This window comes from Coturnix japonica, chromosome 23 (assembly GCF_054131305.1).
Source record: "Coturnix japonica strain WE chromosome 23, WE-NBRP24, whole genome shotgun sequence".
Lineage (NCBI taxonomy): Eukaryota > Metazoa > Chordata > Aves > Galliformes > Phasianidae > Coturnix > Coturnix japonica.
In genome coordinates, this window is record NC_140685.1 from 1,132,366 (window position 1) to 1,156,587 (window position 24,222).

At 41.8% G+C, this 24,222-nt stretch overlaps 1 protein-coding gene across 1 annotated transcript; it reads right to left on the reverse strand.

The window, feature by feature from the left end:
• Positions 1 to 5,597: 5,597 nt before the first annotated feature.
• Positions 5,598 to 23,235, reverse strand: LOC107322049 (myosin-1B). Its single transcript, XM_085522678.1, has 40 exons — positions 23,187 to 23,235; positions 22,948 to 22,991; positions 22,022 to 22,259; positions 21,790 to 21,933; positions 21,535 to 21,691; positions 20,946 to 20,973; positions 20,734 to 20,851; positions 20,562 to 20,654; positions 20,375 to 20,438; positions 20,189 to 20,287; positions 19,988 to 20,091; positions 19,755 to 19,893; positions 18,671 to 18,789; positions 18,383 to 18,532; positions 17,646 to 17,816; positions 16,557 to 16,863; positions 16,131 to 16,207; positions 15,351 to 15,438; positions 15,138 to 15,255; positions 14,301 to 14,424; positions 14,084 to 14,220; positions 13,727 to 13,982; positions 12,566 to 12,808; positions 12,226 to 12,402; positions 11,995 to 12,140; positions 11,817 to 11,907; positions 11,341 to 11,730; positions 11,108 to 11,234; positions 10,620 to 10,738; positions 10,110 to 10,306; positions 9,768 to 9,951; positions 9,524 to 9,689; positions 9,237 to 9,361; positions 8,733 to 9,041; positions 8,400 to 8,603; positions 7,440 to 7,565; positions 7,176 to 7,346; positions 6,986 to 7,090; positions 6,637 to 6,732; positions 5,598 to 5,864 (listed from the first exon to the last, which is right to left on the reverse strand). The coding sequence occupies exons 3-40, from the start codon at positions 22,223 to 22,225 to the stop codon at positions 5,712 to 5,714; spliced, it is 5,826 nt and encodes a 1,941-aa protein (XP_085378804.1). The 5' UTR covers positions 22,226 to 22,259; positions 22,948 to 22,991; positions 23,187 to 23,235; the 3' UTR covers positions 5,598 to 5,711.
• Between the last annotated feature and the right edge of the window lie 987 nt (positions 23,236 to 24,222).

A 24,222-nucleotide genomic window follows, 5' to 3' on the forward strand; every position in this document is an offset into this window, starting at 1 on the left:
CATTCATTAGAAGTGAATGGATATAATTAGACATAACAGGTCTGCGAATCTATCTCCTATAAATAATTTGACAAGAGTGTGTGAGAAGAGGGGAGGGAGTGTATAGGAGTACATACTAAAGGAGATGAAAGGGACTGCATGTATGTTGTAATCAACCAGATGATAACTTGAGCAAAGAAAGTGAAGTGAAAGAGCCAGCACATTGTAAATAAACATGACAAAGAGATGAAAATGCAGACTGCTGCCTTCTACACATGCTCTGAGCCTGCAATGTGGAAAAGCACAAGGGCTTACAGTGACATACAGGGTCATTGCTAGAGAAAGCGAATCCCAACACAGGAGGAAGCATCTGAATAGGAACAGAAGTCACAGGAGTGATGTTTGAGGAGATCAGTGTATGGCCAAGTAGAAAATAAACAAGCTGAAGCTAAAGCAAGAGAAGGAAAAGAATAAGCCTTTGAGGTATTGAAAAGGAAAGAAGGCTATGAGAGTAAGGAAAATAATGTAAATAAGAGTGTGAGTTCAAGGGGGTAACACTAGGTCACCACAGGTTCAAGAACCAAGAAAAAAAAATAAATAAATATAGAGTTGAAGACTTTAAGAAGCGTTTAAGACTGAAATAACAGGAAGAGAGCTCAGAAGAAAGACACAGAAATTCAACTCTTGTTTCTAGGCTGAATGATTCAAGGATTATATAATCAGAGCTATTGTGAGCTGCTTACTGAACTTAATACATGTATCCTGCTGGAAGCAGGAGGAAAATGTGCTGTCTCAACAGAATAGTTTACACTGCTTCTGCAGTGTAAATGTGCTAGATAGAGGGAAACATGAATAAATTTAGCTTCTCTGAAAGACGAATCGTCATGTCATATGCTAGCTTGGAAGAGAAGGAGTAAGCATTAGAAAGATCCAGTCCCCATGCTAAAATGCAAAAAGAGACTTTTTACTGTGCTGATGACTGAGGTTGTCTGCAGCTGAGATTATTACACATGTTCTGAAATGCAGCAAGGAAATGAAAAGTAAGGGGGGCAGTGCAACCCTTTACTTTGTGGAGAAATGTTCACACTCATGCCATGTACCTTGATATTTTTCTGTATAGTTCCTTCTACAAACAAGGAAATCTGAACTAAAACAAAACTCAGCAGCTTCACCTGATCCCTCAACACACTGCTGCCCTACTTAGCAGCACCTGTTGTGTCTCACTCCCTCTTAGCATCACCTACTCAGAGGTCTGGATAAGAAAGCAAGGAAATTCCTTCCTCCTCTTCTCTCAGCTGACTCTCACTGTGATAGTACTGTGATCCTGGGGCTGGGGGAGGAAATTGGCAGAGGTCAAGTGCGCATTTGGAGTAAAACCACATTGAGGAATGACACTGAATCCTATGATTTAACCCTAATGGATAGGTTGTTAGCTGAGTTAAAAAACAAAAACAATTCTACTTTCATGTCCTTAATGCAATTACACTGTTTGAAAAATGATATGTGATGAGAATTTCAGATATCTTATTGACTGTGCGTTGCCTCTTTTCACTGGTATTTGAACTCCTGATCTGGATTAAAATTGGCTAAAAACAAAAGAATTGTGTAGCGCACATGATTTTCTCACTGTCATATATATAATACTGACAGCTAATAGCCTTTATGTGCAAGATATTTTCAAACAGAAAAAAGAATTGTATGTAACTTTTGGAAGACTGGAGGGCATATAAAGAATAATCTTTCAATGTACTTTTCAATATTACTTTGAAAATATTTGCAAACTAAAATTCTTCCTGGTCAGTTTTTCTCGTTCTTTCCCTTTGCTTTTGTTTCCATGTGAATACGGGTTATCTCCCTGAACTTATTTTTGCTTTTGCTTATTCCTTTTTGTGCTTTTGAGAGCAGTTTTCTTAATTTGGAGAAACTCTGTAGTCATCAAAGAAAAACTGAAGCTGTGACTCTCTGAGATAAAGTCTTGGGAAAAGCATAAGCAAATAAAAGATGGAGGTCAAGAAAAAAAGTCTGTGTGTGTGTGTTGGGGGAATTAAATTTTGTATAGAATTTATTTTGTTTCCTTCAGTGGTAAAAGAAAAAAAAAAAAGAAACAAGACCCTAATTGTGTCAAGTCAAAAATATATAAATATACTTTCCCTTGTCAGGAAATCTTTTGTTTTAAATAAATATTACTGGTTGGCAAACCTGCCTGTGGCAGTGGGGTTGGAATCTGATGATCCTTGAGGCCCCTTCCACTTCAAGCCATTCTATGACATGATTTTATGATTAGTTTCATTTCAAACAAGCAGAACAAAGACGGCTGCAAGCTTTCACAGCTTTTCACAATGGGCTTTCTGGTGGTTTTTCTCCTTCCCTACCAAATCCTGTGCCATCTCCTCCCTACCATCTGCATGAGTACAGCTCTCCCAGTGTATACCAGCATTCTACATTTGCTCAAGTCCTTCACCTCCACCAACATTCCGTTCCATAATAAATTATATGCAGACATGCATGGCATCCTCCTGCAAGCTAGTTATCTGAAATCCCACTATCACAAAGTCATAGAATGGTTTGGGCTGGTAGGGAACTTTAAATTCACCTTGTTCCAACCCCCTGGCATAGGCAGGGACACCCCCCACTAGCCCACATTGCTCGCCGTCCCATCCAGCCTGGCCTTGAGTGCTTCCAGGGAGGGTGCATCCACAGTCTCTCTGGGCAACCATTCCAGTGTCTCATCATCCTCACAGTAAAGAACGAATAGCTTGTCTAAATGTACACTCTTCCAGCTTAAAGACATTTCACTTTGTCCTGTCAGTACATGCCCTTCCAAAAAGTACCTTCCCAGTTTTCCTGTAGGCCCCCTGGAAGAGCTGTAAGCTATAAGAACCCTCACAGCCTTGCCTTCTCTTCTCTTCTCTTCTCTTCTCTTCTCTTCTCTTCTCTTCTCTTCTCTTCTCTTCTCTTCTCTTCTCTTCTCTTCTCTTCTCTTCTCTTCTCTTCTCTTCTCTTCTCTTCTCTTCTCTTCTCTTCTCTTCTCTTCCCTTCCCTTCCCTTCCCTTCCCTTCCCTTCCCTTCCCTTCCCTTCCCTTCCCTTCCCTTCCCTTCCCTTCCCTTCCCTTCCCTTCCCTTCCCTTCCCTTCCCTTCCCTTCCCTTCCCTTCCCTTCCCTTCCCTTCCCTTCCCTTCCCTTCCCTTCCCTTCCCTTCCCTTCCCTTCCCTTCCCTTCCCTTCCCTTCCCTTCCCTTCCCTTCCCTTCTCTTCTCTTCTCTTTTCTCTTCTCTTCTCTGAAGAACCCCATCTCTCTTAGCCTTCCCCTGAGGGCAGGTTCTCCAGCTCTGTGATCATCCTTGTGGCCCTACTCTGGACCTGCTACACTGATAGAGCTCACTGATGGAGCTCAATCTCATATGTTCAGGACAGCAATTCAGTTATTCTCATACAATTCAGGCCAGGCTTGTGAGCGGGGCTGGCCTGCTGGGGCCTGCGGTAGGCTGTGCCAGACCAGCTCCTGTCTGGAGCTCGGGGCATGCTCTGGGCATGAGACGCTGGGGGCAGAACAGAGTGCGACCGGGACTGGGTGCACAGTGAAAAGAGAAAGGGGAGTATTGAAATTCTCACACAGCCGACTAGACCACCAGAAAAGTTTTTAAAACCAGCTCTTTGCTGACATTTTTTGGCCCCCACACTCGCAGGGCCAGTCGAGAGCCGCCGCCACCACAGGGGGCGGAGAACACTACTGCTCTCCTCACACCCAGCGGCGGGGGGCGCTGGCCGTAGGCAAACAGCATCAGCAAGTGATCTCTGCCATGGGGAGAGGACAAAAGAGCAAGTGTGTTGCCAGAAACACCTCACTTATCTCCTCACTTATCTCTTGCCATCCTCTCTGAAAAGCAACTGGTACCAAAAACCATGCTCTTTGAGAGTGGGCTTGTGGTAGAATCCTTGGAATAACAGAACATGTGTTAGCACACTTAGAAATCCTGCTGTGGGCGATGCTTCTTCACATTGCCACTTAGGCTGTGTACAGCATTACAAGTGTCACAGGGAAAACAGGTGCTGCTTGTGTTAAGTGCATCACAATAACCCAAGGGTTTCGAAATGTCCTAAAAGCATCAGAGATGTTTAACGATTATTTCTGAAATGAACTGATCCATGTCCTTCTTACCTCTAGCTGCCTTTTGCTACCAAAATGTTATTTACATATTTTATTAAAAACCATTGTTGTTTGAAGCTGGTGTTTTTTACAGTGATTGAGAGTTGGATGCTGGAGATATCCAAAAAGGACACATGAAGGTCAGCTAGGGACTGACAATTCTGGAGGGATAGCTAGAGATGTTTAGCACTTACTTTAAATAAACACCAAGATTGAGATAGCTGCTAAAGCTTGTCACGTGTGCCAAAAATACCAACCAAGTCAATCACACACTCTCTGTGGCTTTGCAAAAACAAATTTCTTGACCAGTAAAAGGGGCCCCTGTAGAGAAAAACAACTTAGACAGAGTCCTTAAATACACTGTATGCATTTCCAAACCATCTAATTTACTTACTAGACTGAATGTTGCTGAATGTTTAGTTCGGCACAACACAAATACTATGTTTGGGGCTAATAACTTGTTCTTAGGAAAGTGGAAAAGTCCAGTGTGTTAAGAATGATGATAATCAGGCAAGAAAATTAGCCTGTGAACAGAGGAAGGGGCAAGAAGGGAGATGAGGTGAGGTAGCAGGAAGGTTGGAGCAGGACACACAGAGCCACTAGTCTTGAGGCATGAAGTGGGCCCATGGGCCGAGTTGGCACATTTCCTTCATGGAGGATCTTGGTATAGTGCAGTAGCCTCCTCCACATGCTGTGGGGATGAGGAATGCACCTTCTCACATCTAGGTGTGAATGGTTAACAGCAGTAGTCACTGAAACGTCATTTTTATTCTATGATGTGACACCTATACCTTTGCTATGGATCTGTACGCTGGCACCAAACCCACAAATTCCCAAGCCCATTTTGGAAGGCTATATGATAGACCCTACCTGGGCAGAGAGAAAGTAAGGACTTAAAGAAAGGTAGGGGGGAGGGGCTTAACTCAAATTGTAAGTATATAAATTGTACTGAGATTACCATATCAAATACCCACCCTCCTCTAAGAAGATTTTGAAATACATAGCAATCCAATGTGAAAAACAAATGAGATGCTTGGGAAGAAACACCCTGTTTCTTTTTTACTCATGGAATCTTCCCTTTGGTGAAAGGGCTCTTGATCTAGAGACTGAAGCAAACACTGCTTCTGTATCCATCCTGGCTCTGCTGTTCCCAAACTGCAGTCTCCATACTCTGCTGGACCCTACATTCCAAATAACCCAGACTATTTGAGAGCACCAACATTGGTCAGTGAGAGCAGGTTTTAGGAAACTTACTTAGGCAAAGACATCCTTAAAGTGTGGATTCTTGCCACTGTGCCCAATTTTGAAATGGTAGTTAATTTGTGCTAGTCATCATTATCCCCAGTGCATTTTTAACAATGTAAATTAAAAATATTTTTGTTACTGTGCTTTTAAATGTAAACATAAGCAGTATACATGCATTCTAAAAGCAAAGATTACCCCCCTAAAATAAGTACAACATGCTAATCATATGCAAAGGTCTCTACTCTCTTTATTATCTAGACATCAATGACAATTACGTAAAAAAGCAACACAGAGGTTCACATTTTGTGAATGCATCAGGACACATTTTAGCCTTGTAAGCCTCATTCCTCCTCTTCTATCTTCTTATGAAATTCACGGCTCTTCACACGGAGCTTGTTGACCTGTGATTCTGCAATGTCAGCCCGCTCCTCGGCTTCCTCCAGCTCGTGCTGGATCTTGCGGAATTTGGACAGGTTGACATTGGACAGCTCCTCCTTTGTGGGGAAAGGGAATAACGAAAACAAGAGCGTGCTTATGGCGTCAGAATGACTAGTGAGTGAATGTTTTCCAAGATATTCAGTTTTCTTTAGAAACACTTCAGTATTAATAACTGCTTAGACAAAAACTCTTTTGGCAACTTCAGTTTAAAGCTTTCTACACCATCCTGGCAAGCCCGTAAATCAAAGATGCCTTGCCTCCCCTTCGATAGATGGATCTCCTCAGGCCCCATCACACTGATTTTCTCAGAGTCCCATGTTAAGAGAAGCCAAATCCTTTTCTTTAAGACCAGGACTGTAAACACATATTTCTCTGCCAGATTTGTCTGCTCCATTCAGTCTATTCCACTGACTGACAGGATCAAACAGAAGACCTGTGCTCCAGTGCCTCTTGAAACTATTCCAAGGGCACACAGGAGCTCAAAGTAGACTTGTTTTTTATTAAAACACTTTCCATATATTTCCTGCTATAAAAACATGTATAGCAATTTCTGGAAGGCAATTATTATCTCTTCAAGAGAAAATCATCGAATGTGAGATAAAGAAAGTGAAAGAAAAAAGCAAGGACATGCTCCCATATGAGTTGATACTAGATTTCAACATCACTGAGTGATGCAACAGTACTAAGAATCCCTGAGATCTTATGTAGTACACAGACAAACAAATGTCATAAATGTTAAGGGCTTGAACAGAGCTAGGCAGAACAAAATGCCAACACAAAATGCCAGTTCTGCCAGGAGGGAGACTGACTGCAAACAGTAATACTTACAGCCTCCTCAGCTTGCCTCTTGTAGGATTTCACCTTCATCTGCAGCTTGTCCACCAGGTCCTGGAGCCTGAGAACATTCTTCCGGTCTTCTTCAGACTACAGAAAAAGGCAAATAATAGTAACGCTTCCTATCCTCCCACCTTACATTTCTTTCAGCTCAAACAAAGGCAGTAACACTCCTCAGAGAGCATTGCTGTCCAGCAGGACAAAAGAAAAAGACATGTTAACCATGTCAATGAAGGAGAACAATGGGAAAATATCACAATATCCAAGAAATCACAATGCCAGTATGACAACATACTGACTTCATGAGAGAAGGATGTGTAAGAAAAGTCTTTTTCTGCCTTACCTGGTAGGTCAGCTCCTTCACCCTCCGCTCGTACTTGCGCACACCCTTCACGGCTTCAGCGCTGCGCTTCTGCTCAGCATCAACCTCCCCTTCCAGCTCCCGCACCTGTAATGAGAAACCCATCGTTGGAGCTTCCCTGCTCTCTCTGTCCTGGGATTGCACACACTTGCAAAATACCAGTCCTACGCACCCTGGCCTCCAGCTTCTGGATTTGCTTCTTGCCTCCCTTCAGGGCCAGCTGCTCTGCCTCATCCAGACGGTGCTGCAGGTCCTTCACTGTCTGGTCCAGGTTCTTCTTCATCCTCTCCAGGTGGGCACTGGTGTCCTGCTCCTTCTTCAGCTCTTCTGCCATCATGGCTGCCTGGAGGAGGAAGAATCACAGGCATTTTGTGACTGGAGATATTTTGAGGGAGAATGCATCCACCGTCAGCAGTGAAGGAGTGCCCCAACTCACATCAGTGATGGCCTTCTTGGCCTTCTCTTCAGCATTGCGGGCTTCCTGGATGGTATCCTCCATCTCACTCTGAATTTGGGAAATGTCTGATTCTAGCTTCTTCTTGGTGTTGATCAAGCTGGTGTTCTGTTAAAGAAAAAGCATACTGTGTTTTCTCCAGCAGAGTTAATATAACAGATTTTACACCGGTAAAAACCAATGTACCCACTTTTATATAGAGTTCTCTTAATGTTTATATGAAGATTATCCAATGAATAGTCATAGTAGAAGACTTCTGAAGAGCCATGGGATATAGTCATAAAAAGTGAAAATGGGTTTCATAATTATGTGAGTTCCCTAACAACTGTTTCTCACATCTGACTCTGAATTTTGGAAATACTTCTAGTTTCATCCTGGTGTCGAATCTCTGAGTGTTCTGCTGAAGATCTTCAATATCATCATTTTGTTTCCATTACCTTGTAATAGCAAATCAAGAACACTGCAAAATACTGATTTAAACATCAATTATGCCATTAGGTCTCATGGAATTCTGTTCTAATAGTCAATGGGGTAGCTTTTCTTTTTTCCCCATGGCTTTGATATGCTTCAGTAGTTAAGAATGCACTCCATAAAACTTTTCTTCTAGTTTGTGAGTCAGCACAGAAAGAATTTATACTTGCCATGAAAGCCAATATAATCTTCTCTTATAATTTTCAGTCTAGTTGCCGAAAGCAAATTAAGGCTAATTCTACAGAATACTCACAATGACTTTGATAAAAGATTACTTTGCCAATATTTCTACTGAAGCCTAATGAAACTCCTGTTGTATCTGCAGATGAAAAATCACTTTTACTATTTCTTACTTGTACTGTAAATGTTGCAACATGTAGTTTACTAAATGCTGTTTATGTTCAAGCAGTCCTTAGCTATTTTCCTTGTATGGAGCAGAAGTATGAATACCTATTACATTTATAGACTGACCTGAGTATGGAGGAGCTGCACACGCTCACTTGCATCCAGAAGCTCCTGCTCAGCCACTTTCCTCGAGCGCTCTGTCTGCTCCAGAGCTGCCCGTAGTTCTTCTGTTTCAGCTTGCAGCAGGTTTGCTCTGCGCTCCACCATGGCCACCTGCTCCTTCAGGTCCTCCTGTGACCTGAGAGCATCATCCAAGTGTATCTGGGTGTCCTGGTAAGAAAGATGAGACATTGTGAGGCAATTTTTTCCTGTTTTGCTGTTTTCACATCAGGATAGAACTGATAGAGTTGAATCACCAGTATATTTTTACTTCTGTGAGAAATCAGTGTTTTGACATACTTTGAGCACTCCTTGTGCATTTCTCAGGTTCTTTTGTGCCTCTGCAGCCTGGCGGTTGGCATGGTTGAGCTGGATCTCCATTTCATTCAGGTCTCCCTCCATCTTCTTCTTCAGTCTCAGGGCTTCATTCCTGCTCCTGATCTCAGCGTCCAGGGTGCTCTGCATGGACTCCACAATTCTGAGGTGGTTTCTCTTCAGCTGGTCAATTTCTTCATCTTTCTCTGCTATCTTCCTGTCAATCTCAGACTTGACTTGGTTGAGCTCCAGTTGGAGGCGCAGGATCTTCCCCTCTTCATGTTCCAGGGAGGCCTGGAATTATATTATTTATATAATATAATTATATAATTGACAATGTCAGTAAGTTTACATGAGCTCTTCTGTGGAAGAATTTAATATTGCATCATGTCTAAGCAGGAATAGAAAACAAAGGCATCCTGTGCATCAAAATGGTATAATGATGCTCATTATGCTTTGCATACTAAAATTAAAGAAATGAATATTTACTTCTGCTTCCTCTAGAGAGGCTTGAAGTTCAGATTTCTCCTGGTCAATCTGCTTCTTGACTTTCTCCAGCTCATGGATCGCCTTTCCTCCCTCTGCAATCTGCTCCGTGAGGTCAGAAATCTCCTCTGTGTGAGCAAAGTTATATTGTAATGCACAAGGCAAAAAAAGGAAGAGCCCTGACCCATTAAGGCAAAGACTTCTTTGTAGATCTTAAGGCAAACAGATGTGGAGAGGTGGAGAGACAGTTGAAAAAAAGCCCTGCTAAGAGCACAGGACCATGGACTTACGCTGCAAGTTCTTGTTCTCGCGCTTCAGGGTTTCCAGGTGGTCCAGGGACTCCTCATAGGCATTCTTCATCTTAAACAGCTCTGTGCTGAGGGACCGAGATTCCTTCTGGGAGGCCTCCAGCTCAGCCTGCGTTTCCTCGTACTTCTGCTTCCACTCTGCCAGGATCTGAGGAGCAGCAGAGCGTGAGTATGATTGTAGCAACCACCTTCTGCTCAGGAATCACAGGGCTGGAGCCCAGAATACCTTGTCAAAGTTCTTCTGCTTCTTGTCCAGAGCTGCGCAGGCAGAATTTGATCTTTCCACATCAATCATTAGGTCCTCCACCTCATTCTGCAGCCTCTGCTTTGTCTTTTCCAAGGAAGCACATTTTGAGTTCACAGCTTCAACGTGTTCCTCAGCATCCTGCAAGCGCTGGGCCAGCTTCTTCCTGGGAGGTTGTAAGCACAGTTCCCAGTGAGAAAGCAAATTCTCAGGTTCACAAGAAGCTGTGGTGTGCAGCCAGTATGTTGCAGCCAGTATATTACAGTGCTTTCCTCAATTTTCTGTTATTACTTTCTGCCAGCTTTCCCTGCTTTCCCCACATACTTGGCCTCCTCCAGCTCTTCTGTGCGCTGAATAGCATCTGTCTCATATTTGGTTCTCCATTGGGCCACTTCGCTGTTGGCCTTGGACAGGGCACGCTGCAGCTCCCCCTTGGCTTCCTGCTCCTCTTCATATTGTTCCCGGAGCAAGTCACAGTCATGGCGAGCAGACTGTAAGCCATGGGCCAGGGCGTTCTTGGCCTGTGGGGAGTAGTTGTAGGATGATGAAGAATAGAAATCTCTTGGAAAGTGTCCTAACTGAAAAGTTATTGGACTATGGATAATTCTTCCATGAGAATAATGGCAATATATAGAATAAGGAAGGAATAGCTGGGAATTTTGCAACATCTTAAAGAATAGGTGACAGTTATCAGGAAGATAACATTACTTGCACTGAATAAACTATCTGTTTTTTTCCCTCTCCACACAATGTTTCTGTCATTTAATATGTCTGCAGCACCTTTTGGTAAAGGGAACACACTGGATAAAACAAAGTTTTGGAAAACCTCCTTACCTTTATCTCCTCCTCTAAATGTCTCTTGAGTTCCTCAATCTGTTGGGTGAACGCCTGCTTGCCTCGAGACAGCTGAGAAATCAGAGCATCTTTCTCCTCCACCTGGCGTGAATATTCACCTGGGGAAGTTCACAGATATACAGGACTTCAATTGCCACTGATTACAGTGTTGTAGACAATTAAGGCTGGTCTTTAAGACAGCTTTCAAAACCTTGTAATATTAATTCATACATGTCTCCTTATAGGAGAGACAATTCTGTTGGACAGACATTATGGCCAGAAAGCTAAATTATAAACTGTTAATCACAGAAACACAGGATGATTAAGGTTGGAAAGGACTTTCAGAGGTCATGTGGTCTAAACCCATTTTGAAGAAAAAAACCTGAGATTAAATTGCTCTCAGTGATCCTCTCTTTATCTACTTTAAAAGGAACAGACTCAACTCTCTGACATTGTTCAGTTACGTATCAGAAATGTGAAGGTCTCACCTGATTCTGTCTGCAGACGAGCTCTTTGAGCATTAACATCATTGATCATCCGTTGATGCTCCTCCTCTTTTGTCTTTATCTCACTCAGCTGATCTTCCAGTGCTCGGCATGTCTTCTCCAGACTTGCCTATATGTCAATATACAGAAAGAGAATTAACAAATCACAATCCCCATAATGGGGTGAATTCCACAGAATCCCAATGATGAAACAAGCCTATAAGTTAATGCTGTACCTTAGCTTTGGAGACAGACTCCATGTTGCTGGCCAAGTCATCAATCTCCATCTTCAGCTCACTCTTTTCCTTCTCCAGCTTCTGCTTGACTCGCTGCAGGTTGTCGATCTGCTCCCCAAGCTCCGCTGTGCTGTCCGCATGCTTCTTCCGCAGGGCGGCAGCCGTGGCTTCGTGCTGCAGCGTGGCCTCTTCAAGGTCACGACGCATCTTCTGAAATTCTGCCTCACGCTTCTTGTTCATATCGATCTGAGCTGCTGTAGCCCCTCCTGCTTCCTCCAAGCGCTCACTGATCTCCTCCAGCTCCCTGGAGAGGTCAGCCCGGTGCTTCTCTGCTTTTGCCCGAGAAGTTCGCTCTGCTTCAATTTCTTCCTCCAGTTCCTCAGTGCGGGCCTGGGGAACATCAGAGATCATTCACACCCATGCCTTCCTCAAACTGATGCTTTCTGAAGGGCAGAAGGGATGGACCAGAGACTTGCCTGCAGCTCCTTGATCTTCTTCTGTAACTGCATGCCCAGGGCTTGCTCATCCTCAATTTTGCTCTGGATTTGACTGATTTCAAAGTCTTTCCTTTGAAACAAGATAAATGGTGTTAGTGCCTGAACAAAATATATAAATGTACCCACAAGCACTCAGGTGTCCTACAACCACACTTACTTCTTCAGTTTCTCATCCAGCTGCTGTTTATCATTTTCCAAATCCATTATGCTATCATGGGATAGCTTCAGGTCTCCTTCAAGTTTCCTCTTAGCTCTCTCGAGGTCCATGCGCAGCTTCTTCTCTTGCTCCAGGGACCCTTCCAGCTAAACAGAATGAGATCATCAGCACTCTGACAGCCATGTTTATCTCTACAACTGTCTTATGATAGCCATATGCTTTTGTTCTTACATCATCCACTTGCTGCTCCAGCTTGGTTTTAGCTTTGGTCAGAGTATTGACTTTGTCCTCTTCAGCCTGCAGGTCATCCAGTGTCTGCTGATGGGCCTCTTGGAGGGCTTTCTTCTCTTTTGTCAGCTTGGCAATGTTCTCGTCCAAGGATGCCATCTCCTCTGTGAGGTTTTTCACCTTTCATAAGAAGGGAGCAAGTATAATTAATGGAAGTCAGTTCAAGACTCCTGTAACATTTGGACTTACAACCCTCTTGAGTCTTTTCCATCTCAAGACTTTTTGTATTTCCAAAAGCACAGTGTGCTTTATTGGAGTGCGAGTGACATCTTCTGCCTCATACCTTGTTTTCAGTGGCATGCTTTTCCTTCTCAACTTTGGCCAATGTTAACTCCAGGTCATCTATGTCTTTCTTCAGCTCTGAGCATTCATCTTCCAGTTTCCTCTTTTTAGCTGTCAGCTCAGCATTAATTTCCTCTTCATCCTCAGCCCGTTCTGTGACCTCCTTAATTTTGGCTTCCAGCTGGATTTTGGTTTTGATGAGCTGGTCACATCTTTCTTCAGCATCAGCCAAGGCATCAGCTTCCTGGAGTGAAATATGGTCAGTTTTTCTACTTTCACATTTTAACAGTTATGGAGTAAGAAAGGAATCTTTCATTTTGAAAATGAAAGAAAGTCATGGAATTTCTATTTTTTTATCTTGTAGGAAATGGTGGTTTTTTGTTGTTTTTTTTTTTGTTTGTTTGTTTGTTTTAGGTCAGAATTGTTTTATAGTTCTATTTCATGCTCAAGTCTTCTTTTGCAGTACTTATTAATCAGATTTAGAAATATATTAAGAAGTATTTTTTACTGTGTACTTTGTTACTTTTGCTTGAATGTTTATAGGTGGGTATAATTGTACGGAAATCTTTTTATCTTTGTGATGAGTTTTGTTAGCATAAGTGAATTTGATTTGGTAAAGCAGTACATAATCTAGATGCAATCGTGGGTGACCGCTTGTATCTGACTGTACTCTGAAGCTCAGTAGCAGACTCTTTAATGCTCAAAAAAACATTGTGAAATCTTTTGATATGCTAAACTGCATTGTATACATTGAATGGGTTGACATTTGTATTTGGATGTAGAGGGTATTTGCATCTTTTTGGAGTAGTTGTAGCTGCAGGAATACAGGTGAGATACCATCTATCATAAGAAATGTCAGAATGCTCTTTAATTTTGGTAACTACGTAAGGACAGAATTTGTAGTCAACTCCATTATATGTGTATACTAATTGAGTACTGACTACATCTGGGACTTACAATGTGAACTTACATGGAGTAACATACATACAGGCCCTTCCCAAGCTAGAACTCCATATTATAATGGTGACAGTGAATTTTACCTCTAGTTATTCAGGCTAGTTTTACAGCAGTTTTGTGTGCAGTTGGAGGGTTCTGCACTGTGAAAGAGAACTTACTTAAACTTTCCTTTTCCCCCAGGAATAAGTAAACTAATAATACTCACAGCCTGCACTTGGAGCTGCAGATCATTTTTCTCCTGCAGCAGGGACACCATTTTCTCCTCCAGCTCCTTCCTCTTTGCCTCAGACTTTGCAAGTTCTTCCTTGGTCTTCTCAAACTCCCCTTTCATATTGGCCATCTCCTTCTCAGACTCCGCACTCTTCAGCAGGGGCTTGATCTTGAAGAACAGCTTCATCCAGGGCCAGTGTTTGACATTCATGAATGAACGAACATTGTACTGGATGCAGAAGATGGATTCCCTGAAGCATAATTAAAATGTACACTGAATATTTTGAGTTTGATGAGTGGTGTCACTTCTACTCAAATACAGTGACCTTAACTGAAGATGCGGAACACTTACCTCCTCTCCACCATTCTGCGGTACTCCACTCTCATCAGGAAGCCCCTGCACCTGGCTTGTGTGCGAGTGATGAGCTGTGCCAGCTTCTCATCTCTCATCTCCTCCAGGAGTCCCAGCAGCCCAGCTTTGAAGAACACCTTGAATAAGGGAACGGCACATCATTTTCAGGTACTGTAAAGTTCAGGTACATAGCACTTCAGTCAAGCAGTATTTGTACCTTGGTGTGACCAAATTTATACTGGGTGTGGTCCACATCGATTGACCCAAGAAGCTTCTCAGAAGCTTTCTTGCTATCAATGAACTGTCCCTCAGGGATGGCACTGGCATTAAGCACCTTGTATCTGAGGAATGAAAGAAGATATGAATTAATGTAATCTCAAGTCATAACCTTATGTTGTTTTATTGAAATTAAAGGTGTTCTTTGCTGCAGAATGAGCCTGTGGCATTCCATCCCTTTTTATAGATAACATTAATAATTAAGTCCAAATCCAACAAGAAAATAAAAGTAAGTTTTAAAGTCTAGATATAAATAGAATGCTGATCTGTAACTATTGCATTCTGTCATCTTTGTTTCTTAAATCATACTACTGTTTTTAAATATAAATTTGCTAAGCAGGAACATTGTCACTGTGTTCATGGTAAGAAATCATATTTCCCTTTTCCTGAAACTAGCAGATGATACAGTGTCTAGAGGACTCTGATTTTGTGATTTTTTGCATAAGAATTTTTTGTATCCAAGTATCAATATTCACTTTTGTGATCTTGTGAGCACAAGCATGCGTAGCTCTAGTCTGCCTCCATAGTCAGACACTTCAGCAAACTTGATTTTTTGATGAATAAATTATCAGTGAGGACATCTGATGAGCTCTTCATTTCTCAACAGTTTCTCCTATGCTAGTAATAAATGTTCGTTTTGGTTATATATTTCAGCAATTTTCCTTTGTTTCAGATTTAATTAGATAGATTTGGAATTTAAAATAACCATGAATCTTAAAGTAAATAAAAAGTGCATTTCAACAGTAAAGGTTCAATGGAGAGCAGGAAAGAGCCTGACCTCTGTTTGAAGTCTGCATAGAGGATTCTGCTGGGGAAGCCCTTTCTGCAAATTCTGATTCCTTCTAGCACACCATTACAACGCAGCTGGTGCAGCACCAGTTCATGTTCCATGGCACCTAATCAAATGAGACAATTATTTGATATTTCATTATAGAGAATAGAGCATAATGGCTGCATCACAGTAAGATTTCTCTCTACTTCAGGTTCTTACCGGGAGTTTTTGTTTCATTGGGGATGATACAGCGCACAAAATGGGGATGAGTGCTCCGTAGATTGGTCATCAGCTTGTTCAAATTCTCCTGTGGAAGCAAGAACAAAGGTTTTTCATTAACAATTGTTACCTCTGAAGCTCTGTGAGAAATTGGAGGTGCTGTAAAGAAATAATGAAGTTGATATACCCATGTAGAGCCATACCAATTTGAGATTTTTTATACAGTTTTTAGTCTTGAAGTCCTGGTTTGGAGTGAATGCAAAGGTGTTCAGAGACACATATCTTTTAGACAGTATGAAAAACTGTACAGGATGCCAGATCATATCTAAGGTTCAGATAAGAGTGTTTCCATCTGCCTGATGGGGTGGAAACTGGCATTGGCATTTCCCTGTTGCTTGTCTTCATGTGCATAGTTATTTGCAAATGTATGTGCAGATCCAGACTAGACAAACTTTCAGGCAGGCATCCATATACACCACTGTCCTTCCAGGATGGAGGAGAGCTTAGTCCTACTAACCAACACGCATATAATTAAGTGAAACTTTAGCCTGACCTAGGCTACTTTTTCTAACATTCAAAAAGAGACTAAATCTGTTTTAACCCAGCCTCATCTGACTTGAAGTTAGCTCTTTCATTAATAACTTAAAGTATGTTTCTGATACTAAGAAAAATGTTAATAGGTTCAGTAAAATGCCTTGTTGAATTTAACATGGAGTGTCAGAATCTTCAAGAAGAAAAAAAAAAAGAGAAAGATCAAGAGACAATTACTTCTGTACTTACCCTGAAAAGAGCTGATACAGTCTGGAAAGAAGAACCCTTCTTCTTGCCTCCCTTCTTGCCACCACCGCCACCACTCTCTGAAGAATAGACAAATAATAAGGTATAACAACTTTGAGTTGTAGAATTTTTCTGTGTGAGACTGCAAGAATCTTGGTCACATGTAATGATCAAACTAAGAAAGGAAGTTAGGATAAGGCAGAAAATAGAGAAAACATTCAGACTGAAAGAACAGAGGGCTAGGCATACTGATGAACTGGAATCTTCAGGATTATCATGGCTGAGTGGATGTCTGAGACAGATTAGCTATTAATAAAACCCAGTCATGGAGGACCCTGTGCAAGATGCAGTTTCTGAAGAACATTCTGCTGATATTCCCTGTTATTGAAGAGTCACTAAATAAGGAAATAAGAATTTCAAATGACTGACCTGCCTCTCCACCAGCAGAGGCAAACAGTAAGGCCAGTGTCTTCAGGGATGATTTCTGGTACAACCCCACAACAGTTTCATTCAGGGGGTCCTTGTTCTTGTCAAGCCAGCCAGAGATGTTGTAGTCCACTGTGCCAGCGTAGTGCACCAGGGAGAAGTGAGCCTCAGCCTTGCCTTTGCCAGGTTTAGGCTTCTGGAAGTTGTTGGACTTGCCCAGATGCTGGTCATAGAGCTTGTTCTTGAAAGAGGTGTCAGTTGCCTTGGGGAACATGCACTCCTCTTCCAGGATGGAGAAGATGCCCATGGGCTGGGAGAAGCAAAAGGAAAGAGAAAGAAATGAAAAGGAAACAAGAATCATGGATAGAGAAACAGATTCCTGAATGGGATGATATTAAAACTCCCATGCCTTTAAAAGTAAAATACTTCCTCTCAACAGAGAAAGTTGTGAAATTGTATTCTAGGTTGCATCAAAAAAAGGGTTGCCAGCAAGTCAAGGGAGGTGTTTGTCTCCCTACTATACCCTTGTGAAGTCCCATCTGGATTACTTCATCTAGGCCTGGGGCTTCTAGCACAAGGAGGTGGAGCTGACGTTGTGAGCTAAGAGCAGGGCCATGAAGATGCCCAGAGGGCTGGAGCACCTCTCCTGTGTGGAAAGGCTGAGGGAGCAGTGCTTGTTCAGAAAGCTGGCCTGGAGAAGAGAAGGCTCTGGGGATTCATTACTGCAGCCTCCCAGTATTTAAAGGGAGTTTTTAAACAAATGGAAAGCCACTTTTTACATGATCTGATAATGACAGGACAAAGGGGAACTGTTTTAACTAAAATAAGGTTGTATGCTAGAAAGAAATTCTTTACTCAGAGCGTGGTGACAGGCTGCCCAGGGAAGCTGTAAGTGCCCCATACAAGGATATGTTCAAGGCCAGGCTGAATGAGACCCTGGACAATCTGATCTACTAAAAGACATCCCTACCCATGGCAGGGGTTTGGAACTGACTGGACTTCAGGGTCCCTTCTGACTCAAGATGTTCTATCTTTCTGTAATTCTATGATTTTATGATTCTTTTGTATTAGACATTGTGAATTAGAAGATACCTTTTCAATGAGCTCAATGCAGGCAGCCAAGTCCATCCCAAAGTCAATGAACTCCCAGTCAATGCCTTCCTTCTTGTACTCCTCCTGTTCCAGCACGAACATGTGGTGGTTGAAAAACTGTTGCAGTTTCTCATTGGTGAAGTTGATGCACAGCTGTTCCAGACTGTTGAACTGTAGAATACAGATAGAGTTATTCTTAATATAAATATGAAAAAGTAAGGATAAAGAACAGTGTTCTTTCTATTCTAAAAAATTAGAGAAGGATCTGCAACTGGATTCCTCTTCACTCACACAGGAGTTTGGAACTTGTCAGGATGTCTCTGCTGTCAAACTAAACTTTATTCATATGTTTATGAATTCCTTTAAAATCATCAGTTTTAATAACTCCTGACCCAGTTCAGTTTAAGGATTTACAGTTACTGATTCAAAAGCATGTCATAAACCATCTAAGCACAGACTGTGTCTATGGAGTTTGTGCCTGTGCATTAGGTACAAAATGTTAATCTGCTGTTTGTAAACAGTAAAAACCCAACATTTATAAATGACAGTTGGTATATGTGCGACACAAATCTATTGTCAAAAAATCCTTGTAGGAGTTATGATGCTTTAGATGCAATCTGAAAGAATCAAAAATGTTTTCGGGGGGGGGAGGGGAGAGGGGAAAAGGCAATTTCTTCTTAAATCCTACAACACACAGTAGAGTTAGTTTTAAAACTGTGCTAGAACACCACTCTTACATCAAAGATCTCAAAGCCAGCGATGTCCAGGACACCAATGAAGTACTGCCTGGGCTGCTTGGTATCCAGCTGCTGGTTGATGCGAACAACCATCCACAAGAACATCTTCTCAAAGACAGCCTTTGCCAGAGCACCAACTGAGTTGTACACCTAAAACAAAACCAGAAGATTTGCAGTTATCATGTGGAACATAAATGAAAATCTAGGGTATCAGTTATCAAATACTGCCCAGATGCTGGTCATAGAGCTTGTTATTAAAAGTGGTGCCAAACACCAGATTTTTGATACCTGCTGCACAGTTTGACCCTTGGTCACAAATTCATTCCCAACTTTGACTCGGGGGTAGCACAGGGCCTTTAGCAGATCAGCTGAGTTGAGACCCATCAGGTAGGCAGCTTTGTCAGCAACTGAAGAAAAAAATAAATGTGTTGCTGGAGTACTAAGAGATATTAGTGTTCTTCTAAAACAAGCACTGAATGACAATTCCAGTCAAGTTAAGAATTCTGATTTAGAAAAATACATATTTACAATTTATCCTAAGAACAATCCCCAGAAGACATATACTGTTTGCATTATTTTCACTGATGGATTATTTTGGATTTTATTGAATGAAAAATAAATTTATGTAAGGGAAAATTAATAATAAATACTTTAAAAAAAAATAAAAAGGAAAAATAAGTCTGGGATGATAGCAAGAAATCAGATATCCTTAGAAAAGCAAATAGAGTGCAATTTCTATCAGTGATTAGAGGTAGAGTAACATTAAAGACAAGTTACTCAAGAGAGGAAAATACTGAAGAACAAGTAATGCCTACAGCTGAGTGAAGACCAGTTTTTAAAAGTGCATCTTCAAGGAGGTCAAAATGTTGGCATTTTTATTTCTGCTTCTACTTTTACCATGGAGTTTAGATTCAGATCCTTGTTACTGGCATGGTATGCAAAATGATTTCTCCAAGAATGCCTGAATAAGTCATAGAAAATGTAACAAGAAAACATATTGGATTGATTCATGATTATTAGAAGTGTATTCTACTGTTACTATTTAGCATTAACAGATTCAATGATGTTGTAGTGCTTGAATATTAAGCTTACATTTCAATTTCCAAAGAGAAAACAGAAAATACAGCATATTTAACATATGTGGAAATAACACTGGTTTCATGGAAATACTTCCAAAAACAAGAAAAGGAATAAAACCCATCTCCCACTGGGTTATGTTCTACCAGCTTTCCAGTTATGTTCTACCACTATTTAGAACACCCTTATGCACTGCAGTAGGAGCATCAGGGGAAAACCATAGGCAGAGTCAATGACTCTGAATAGGAATTACTGCCTGTATTAGCCAGTGTTTCAGAATGCATTATGCTAATACCTTCTGTGCCATCTGGCTCTGCCTGCTCTTCACGTTGCTTCTGCTTAAACTTCAGGTTGCCATAGTGCATGACAGCCCCTGTCAGCTTGTAAATGGCTGTTTTTTCATCAGGAGTGAAGCCCAGGATGTCAATGGCACTCTAACAAAGGAAGAAGAGAGGAACACTTAAACGTGAGTACCATGCCTGCTCCTAGGTCAGAGTCCACCCAAGAAAACTTCAGTGCATTTCTTACGTCAGTGGCCATCAGCTCCTCCTGGTCATTAATGCTGGGCACTGTGATTTCGCCTTGACTCACATACTGGTAGTCATATGGGTTGGTAGTGATCAGCAGCATCTCTGAGAAGGAGGACAAAACATATACAAATCAAACAGAATTGGCATGGAAAGGGATGAAAAAGATTGTTCAGTGCACTGTGTTTGGAGAAGTTCCTACCTATTAGCTCTGGCTTCTTGTTGGACATGATCTGATAAAAGATGTGGTAGCTTCTTTCCGCCTTAAGCTGGAAAGTGACCCTGGACTTCTCCAGCAAATCTGGCAAGGACAGGAGGGGAAAGTTAGCACGAAAAAACTAGGATGGCCAGAAAGAATGTGACCAATCAGGCCTGGAGGGTTGCTTACATGTTTCAATGTCAGCAGAAGCCAGTTTGCCTGTGGCACCAAAGTGGATTCTGATGAATTTACCCTGAAAGAATAAAAAAATATGACCTAGATCCCCCTAGATTCCCACCTCTGACTGTGAAGATAGTTCATTTGTTGTGTTGATGAGGAAGAGAGTCATTTCTTCTTAGGCCAAGCAACAACTTACAAAGCGTGAGGAGTTGTCATTCCTCACAGTCTTGGCATTTCCAAAAGCCTCCAACAGAGGGTTGGCACTGATGATTTGATCCTCAAGTGTCCCCTGGAACAGAAATCTTCTTGTTATGCTGCAGCTCAGAAAACAGTCTGGCATTTGCAGGGTCCTACTTTTAGCAGCTCACCTGCATTTTGCCTGCTGGCTGCTGCTCTTCCTTCTTCTTATCTCCACTAGCTGCAATTGTTGCAAAGTACTGGATGACACGTTTCGTGTTCACAGTCTTCCCTGCACCAGATTCTCCACTGTCAAACCAGAGAAACAGAGAGCGTGAGATCAGAGACAAGGTCCCCTGGCACAGGGCATCTGCACAGGGACCCGAGCAGAGAGTGTACTTACGTGATCAGGATCGACTGATTCTCGCGGTCTGTGAAAGATGCAAGAGGAAAGTTTAACCACTGTCCAGAGTAGCACTGAGCTGACTTAAAAGTAAAGCTGTAAGTTGGAGCTTCTTTAGAAGCACTAATTCCCAGGGAAAAGAAATGGATTTGCTTTCATATCCCACAGTAGCAGCACAAGTGGAGGCATACAGCTGTCAGAGGCACATGGTCCTCACACAAACTGTGTATGTCCTTGCCCTTCACACAGTTCTAGATTCTAGGAATCTAGCCAAAATGCCTACCTGTGTTCAAAGTAAAGGACTGTCTAGAACAATAACACTTTCTCTTCCATCACTGTAAAATAGTAACAAACTTTGCATCCAGCTTTACTTCTACACTAGGCAAGTGGAGAACTCAGTACAATACAGTGTAAATTGCACACAGTGCTGAATCTACTTGTGTATCTGGTACAGTTTGTCTTAACTTTAATTCCTCCTTCAGTTGCTATCATACAGCTCTGAGGTGTTTGGTGCTGGTTTATCACATAGTCCAGAAAGAGCAATGGGGCTCTTCAGTTCAGGTTGCCTTGAAGGAGATCAGGCACTCACCAGTCAGCATGAACTGATAGGCGTTGTCAGAGATGGAGAAGATGTGTGGAGGAGCCTCCTGGCGCTTTTTGCCTCGGTAGGCCAACACCACCTCCGGGTTGTACACTGGAAGCCACTTGTAGGGGTTGACAGTGACACAGAAAAGGCCCGAGTAGGTCTGTGAGGAAGGGACACAGCACGTTCTTGCATTGCACTCAGCCTGGCACAGCAGTCCTCTCCAGCTACGCTACCCAAGGAAGAGCTGCTGGTACTTACATAGATCATCCAGGCTGCATAACGCTCTTTGAGGTTGTACAGCACAGCGGGTTCATGGAGGTGGGTCATCATGGCCATGTCCTCAATTTTATCGTACTTGGGAGGGTTCATGGAGAAGATTTGATCTTCCTTCACAGTCATTGTCTGCCAAAGAAAAGACATATCCCTGCATGTCAGCTCAAAGACCACTGTGGGAATTAAATTCATGCTGTAAATCTTGCCTTTTACTCACTTCTCCACCTTCAGTCTTGACAGTGACCTTCCCTGATTCTTTACTCTGTATTGTGCTTTTCACATAGGATTCTTTGGGATGTACCACAAAGACAGATGTCTTGGCATCAAAAGGCTTGTTCTGGGCCTCAATCCTCTCCTTTTCTGACTTTCGGAGATAAGGGGCTGCCTCCCCGAATATTGCCATCTCAGCGTCTGTTGACATGGCTGCAGTTTATGCAGTTCAGCACAGCAGGGGGCTGAAAGGAACAAACATACCAAAGTGACAAGTGAAGGAAGAAATACCTTTGTACTACACATTACTGTGTTCTGCTCTATCCATTCTTGTTTTACCTCTTTGTCTAATCTTTTTTTCTCCTACATTTATTTTTAATTTATTTAGATCTCAGATATGACAGATGTCTTTGAGTTAGATTACTTTTACTTTCTCTTATTTCCCATTTTCATGTTCCATTTTTTAGACCTATTAGATTTTTAGTAGCCTACAGAGGAAAACTTCTGCAAATTTTGGTTCTAGCATGACATTCTCCTGAGTTAGAAATTGGCCCTCTAGCTTCTCTAGTTGTTCTGCCTTTTTCTTTTGAACTGATCCTTTAAGATTAAGTTGTACCAAAATCAGGAAACTTTTCAATACAAAATTTCCAGAGCAATCTGAGAAATGCATCTTCTCCTTCATGAATTTCTATTCACAGGCAGTTTCTTATTAATAGTCCTGTTTGGTAAAAGGCTGAGTATTTCCCAGCACGAATAGGATGTTTTATGAATGAATAAATAAATAAATAAATGCTGTTGTAGACAGCAAACTGAAGTGGGAATACACTGCAGTAATTTGTACTGATCTAAGAGGTTGTAGCAAGTGCCCACGTAGCTGCATAAAACTCCTCCTAGAAGGTCTATTCCTATGGAATATGTAAATCAGAGTCTTACCTCTTGTGACACCAAGTGGCTTGCAGGCTGGATGCTGGTCAGTGCTGAAAAACAGAAATGACAGATTTGTTCTTACTGTTGCACAGAATGCAAGGATAAACCATGGAGTGAAAACATGCAAGTGACTTGAATGTAGAAAGAAATCTCTGCTGATAGAAGCAGCCCTTTGAGGAAATCCTTTCCACAGGCAGCAGAAATGCAAAGGGCTTCTGCCAGCACCCAGCCAACTATCTTTGTACCTTGAAGGTTTCTGTGGAGACAGAACAGGCTTGTCCTAGCAGTGCTTTTATAGGTTCTGATCAGCACATGCAACTCCCTCCTCCTCTTTCTTAGGTAAAAAAAAAAAAAAATTGGCAAAGCATTGTTTGGCAAACTTGACTGAGTACATGATTCTCTTTCATGTTCATCATGGATATATTTAGAAATATTTGAAGTATTACTTGCTACATGAATAAATCTCCTATAAATATTTTGACTAGGGGTCTGAAAGGAGGAAGTGCTATCCAGCAAGTAGAGCAGGACTTGGAATTGTTGGCTTCTGTTCTCCTGACTCCTGGATTGCTGTTTGACATATAAGATTTGTGTGCCACACGACTCAGCAGTAATGAGAAGGATAAATGTTACGAAGAGCAAAGAGGGAGATTCTATTCCAAGATATTCCTCCAGATAACAACTAGGAATGTCTTGAATAATCTAGTTGTAAAATTTTGGACAGCAATGTCATCTTTATCTTATCACAACTACTTACAACTCACTGTTCTTCTTGTTTTGTTTCAAAAGGTTGTTTAACCCATATACTTATTTACATCTTTTACTTTCTTCTGAATTGCCACAAGTTGGCTACAACTGGAAACTGTAAAAGTAATGCCTTGCTGTTCACCATATCTGTCTGTGAGAGTTCCCCCAGACATATGTCTAGCAGAGGTTTCAGTCAGGTTAGATCAGGAGCAATTACTGGCTTTTTGATTTCTTTCCCTTGTAGGTTTATTGACAGTATTAACTCAGCAGTCTACTGCTACTGTAAAGGCCTTGAACAGTGTCTGTTTTTTCCAAATTAGAGAATGGGGTTTAGATCACAAATAAATCTCTTCTGGCTTCCCAGCTCCCAAACACAGGCTCCACAGAAATGTGCAGAACTCGTGTGGAATTCGGAGTCTAGACAGGTCCAACCTGTGGATGTAGACACATTTATTTCCTACAGCAAACAGTGCAAATTCTGAGTAGTGTAGGCAGATTTATTTCACCAGATGTTTCTACTAACATAAAGTAATAAGA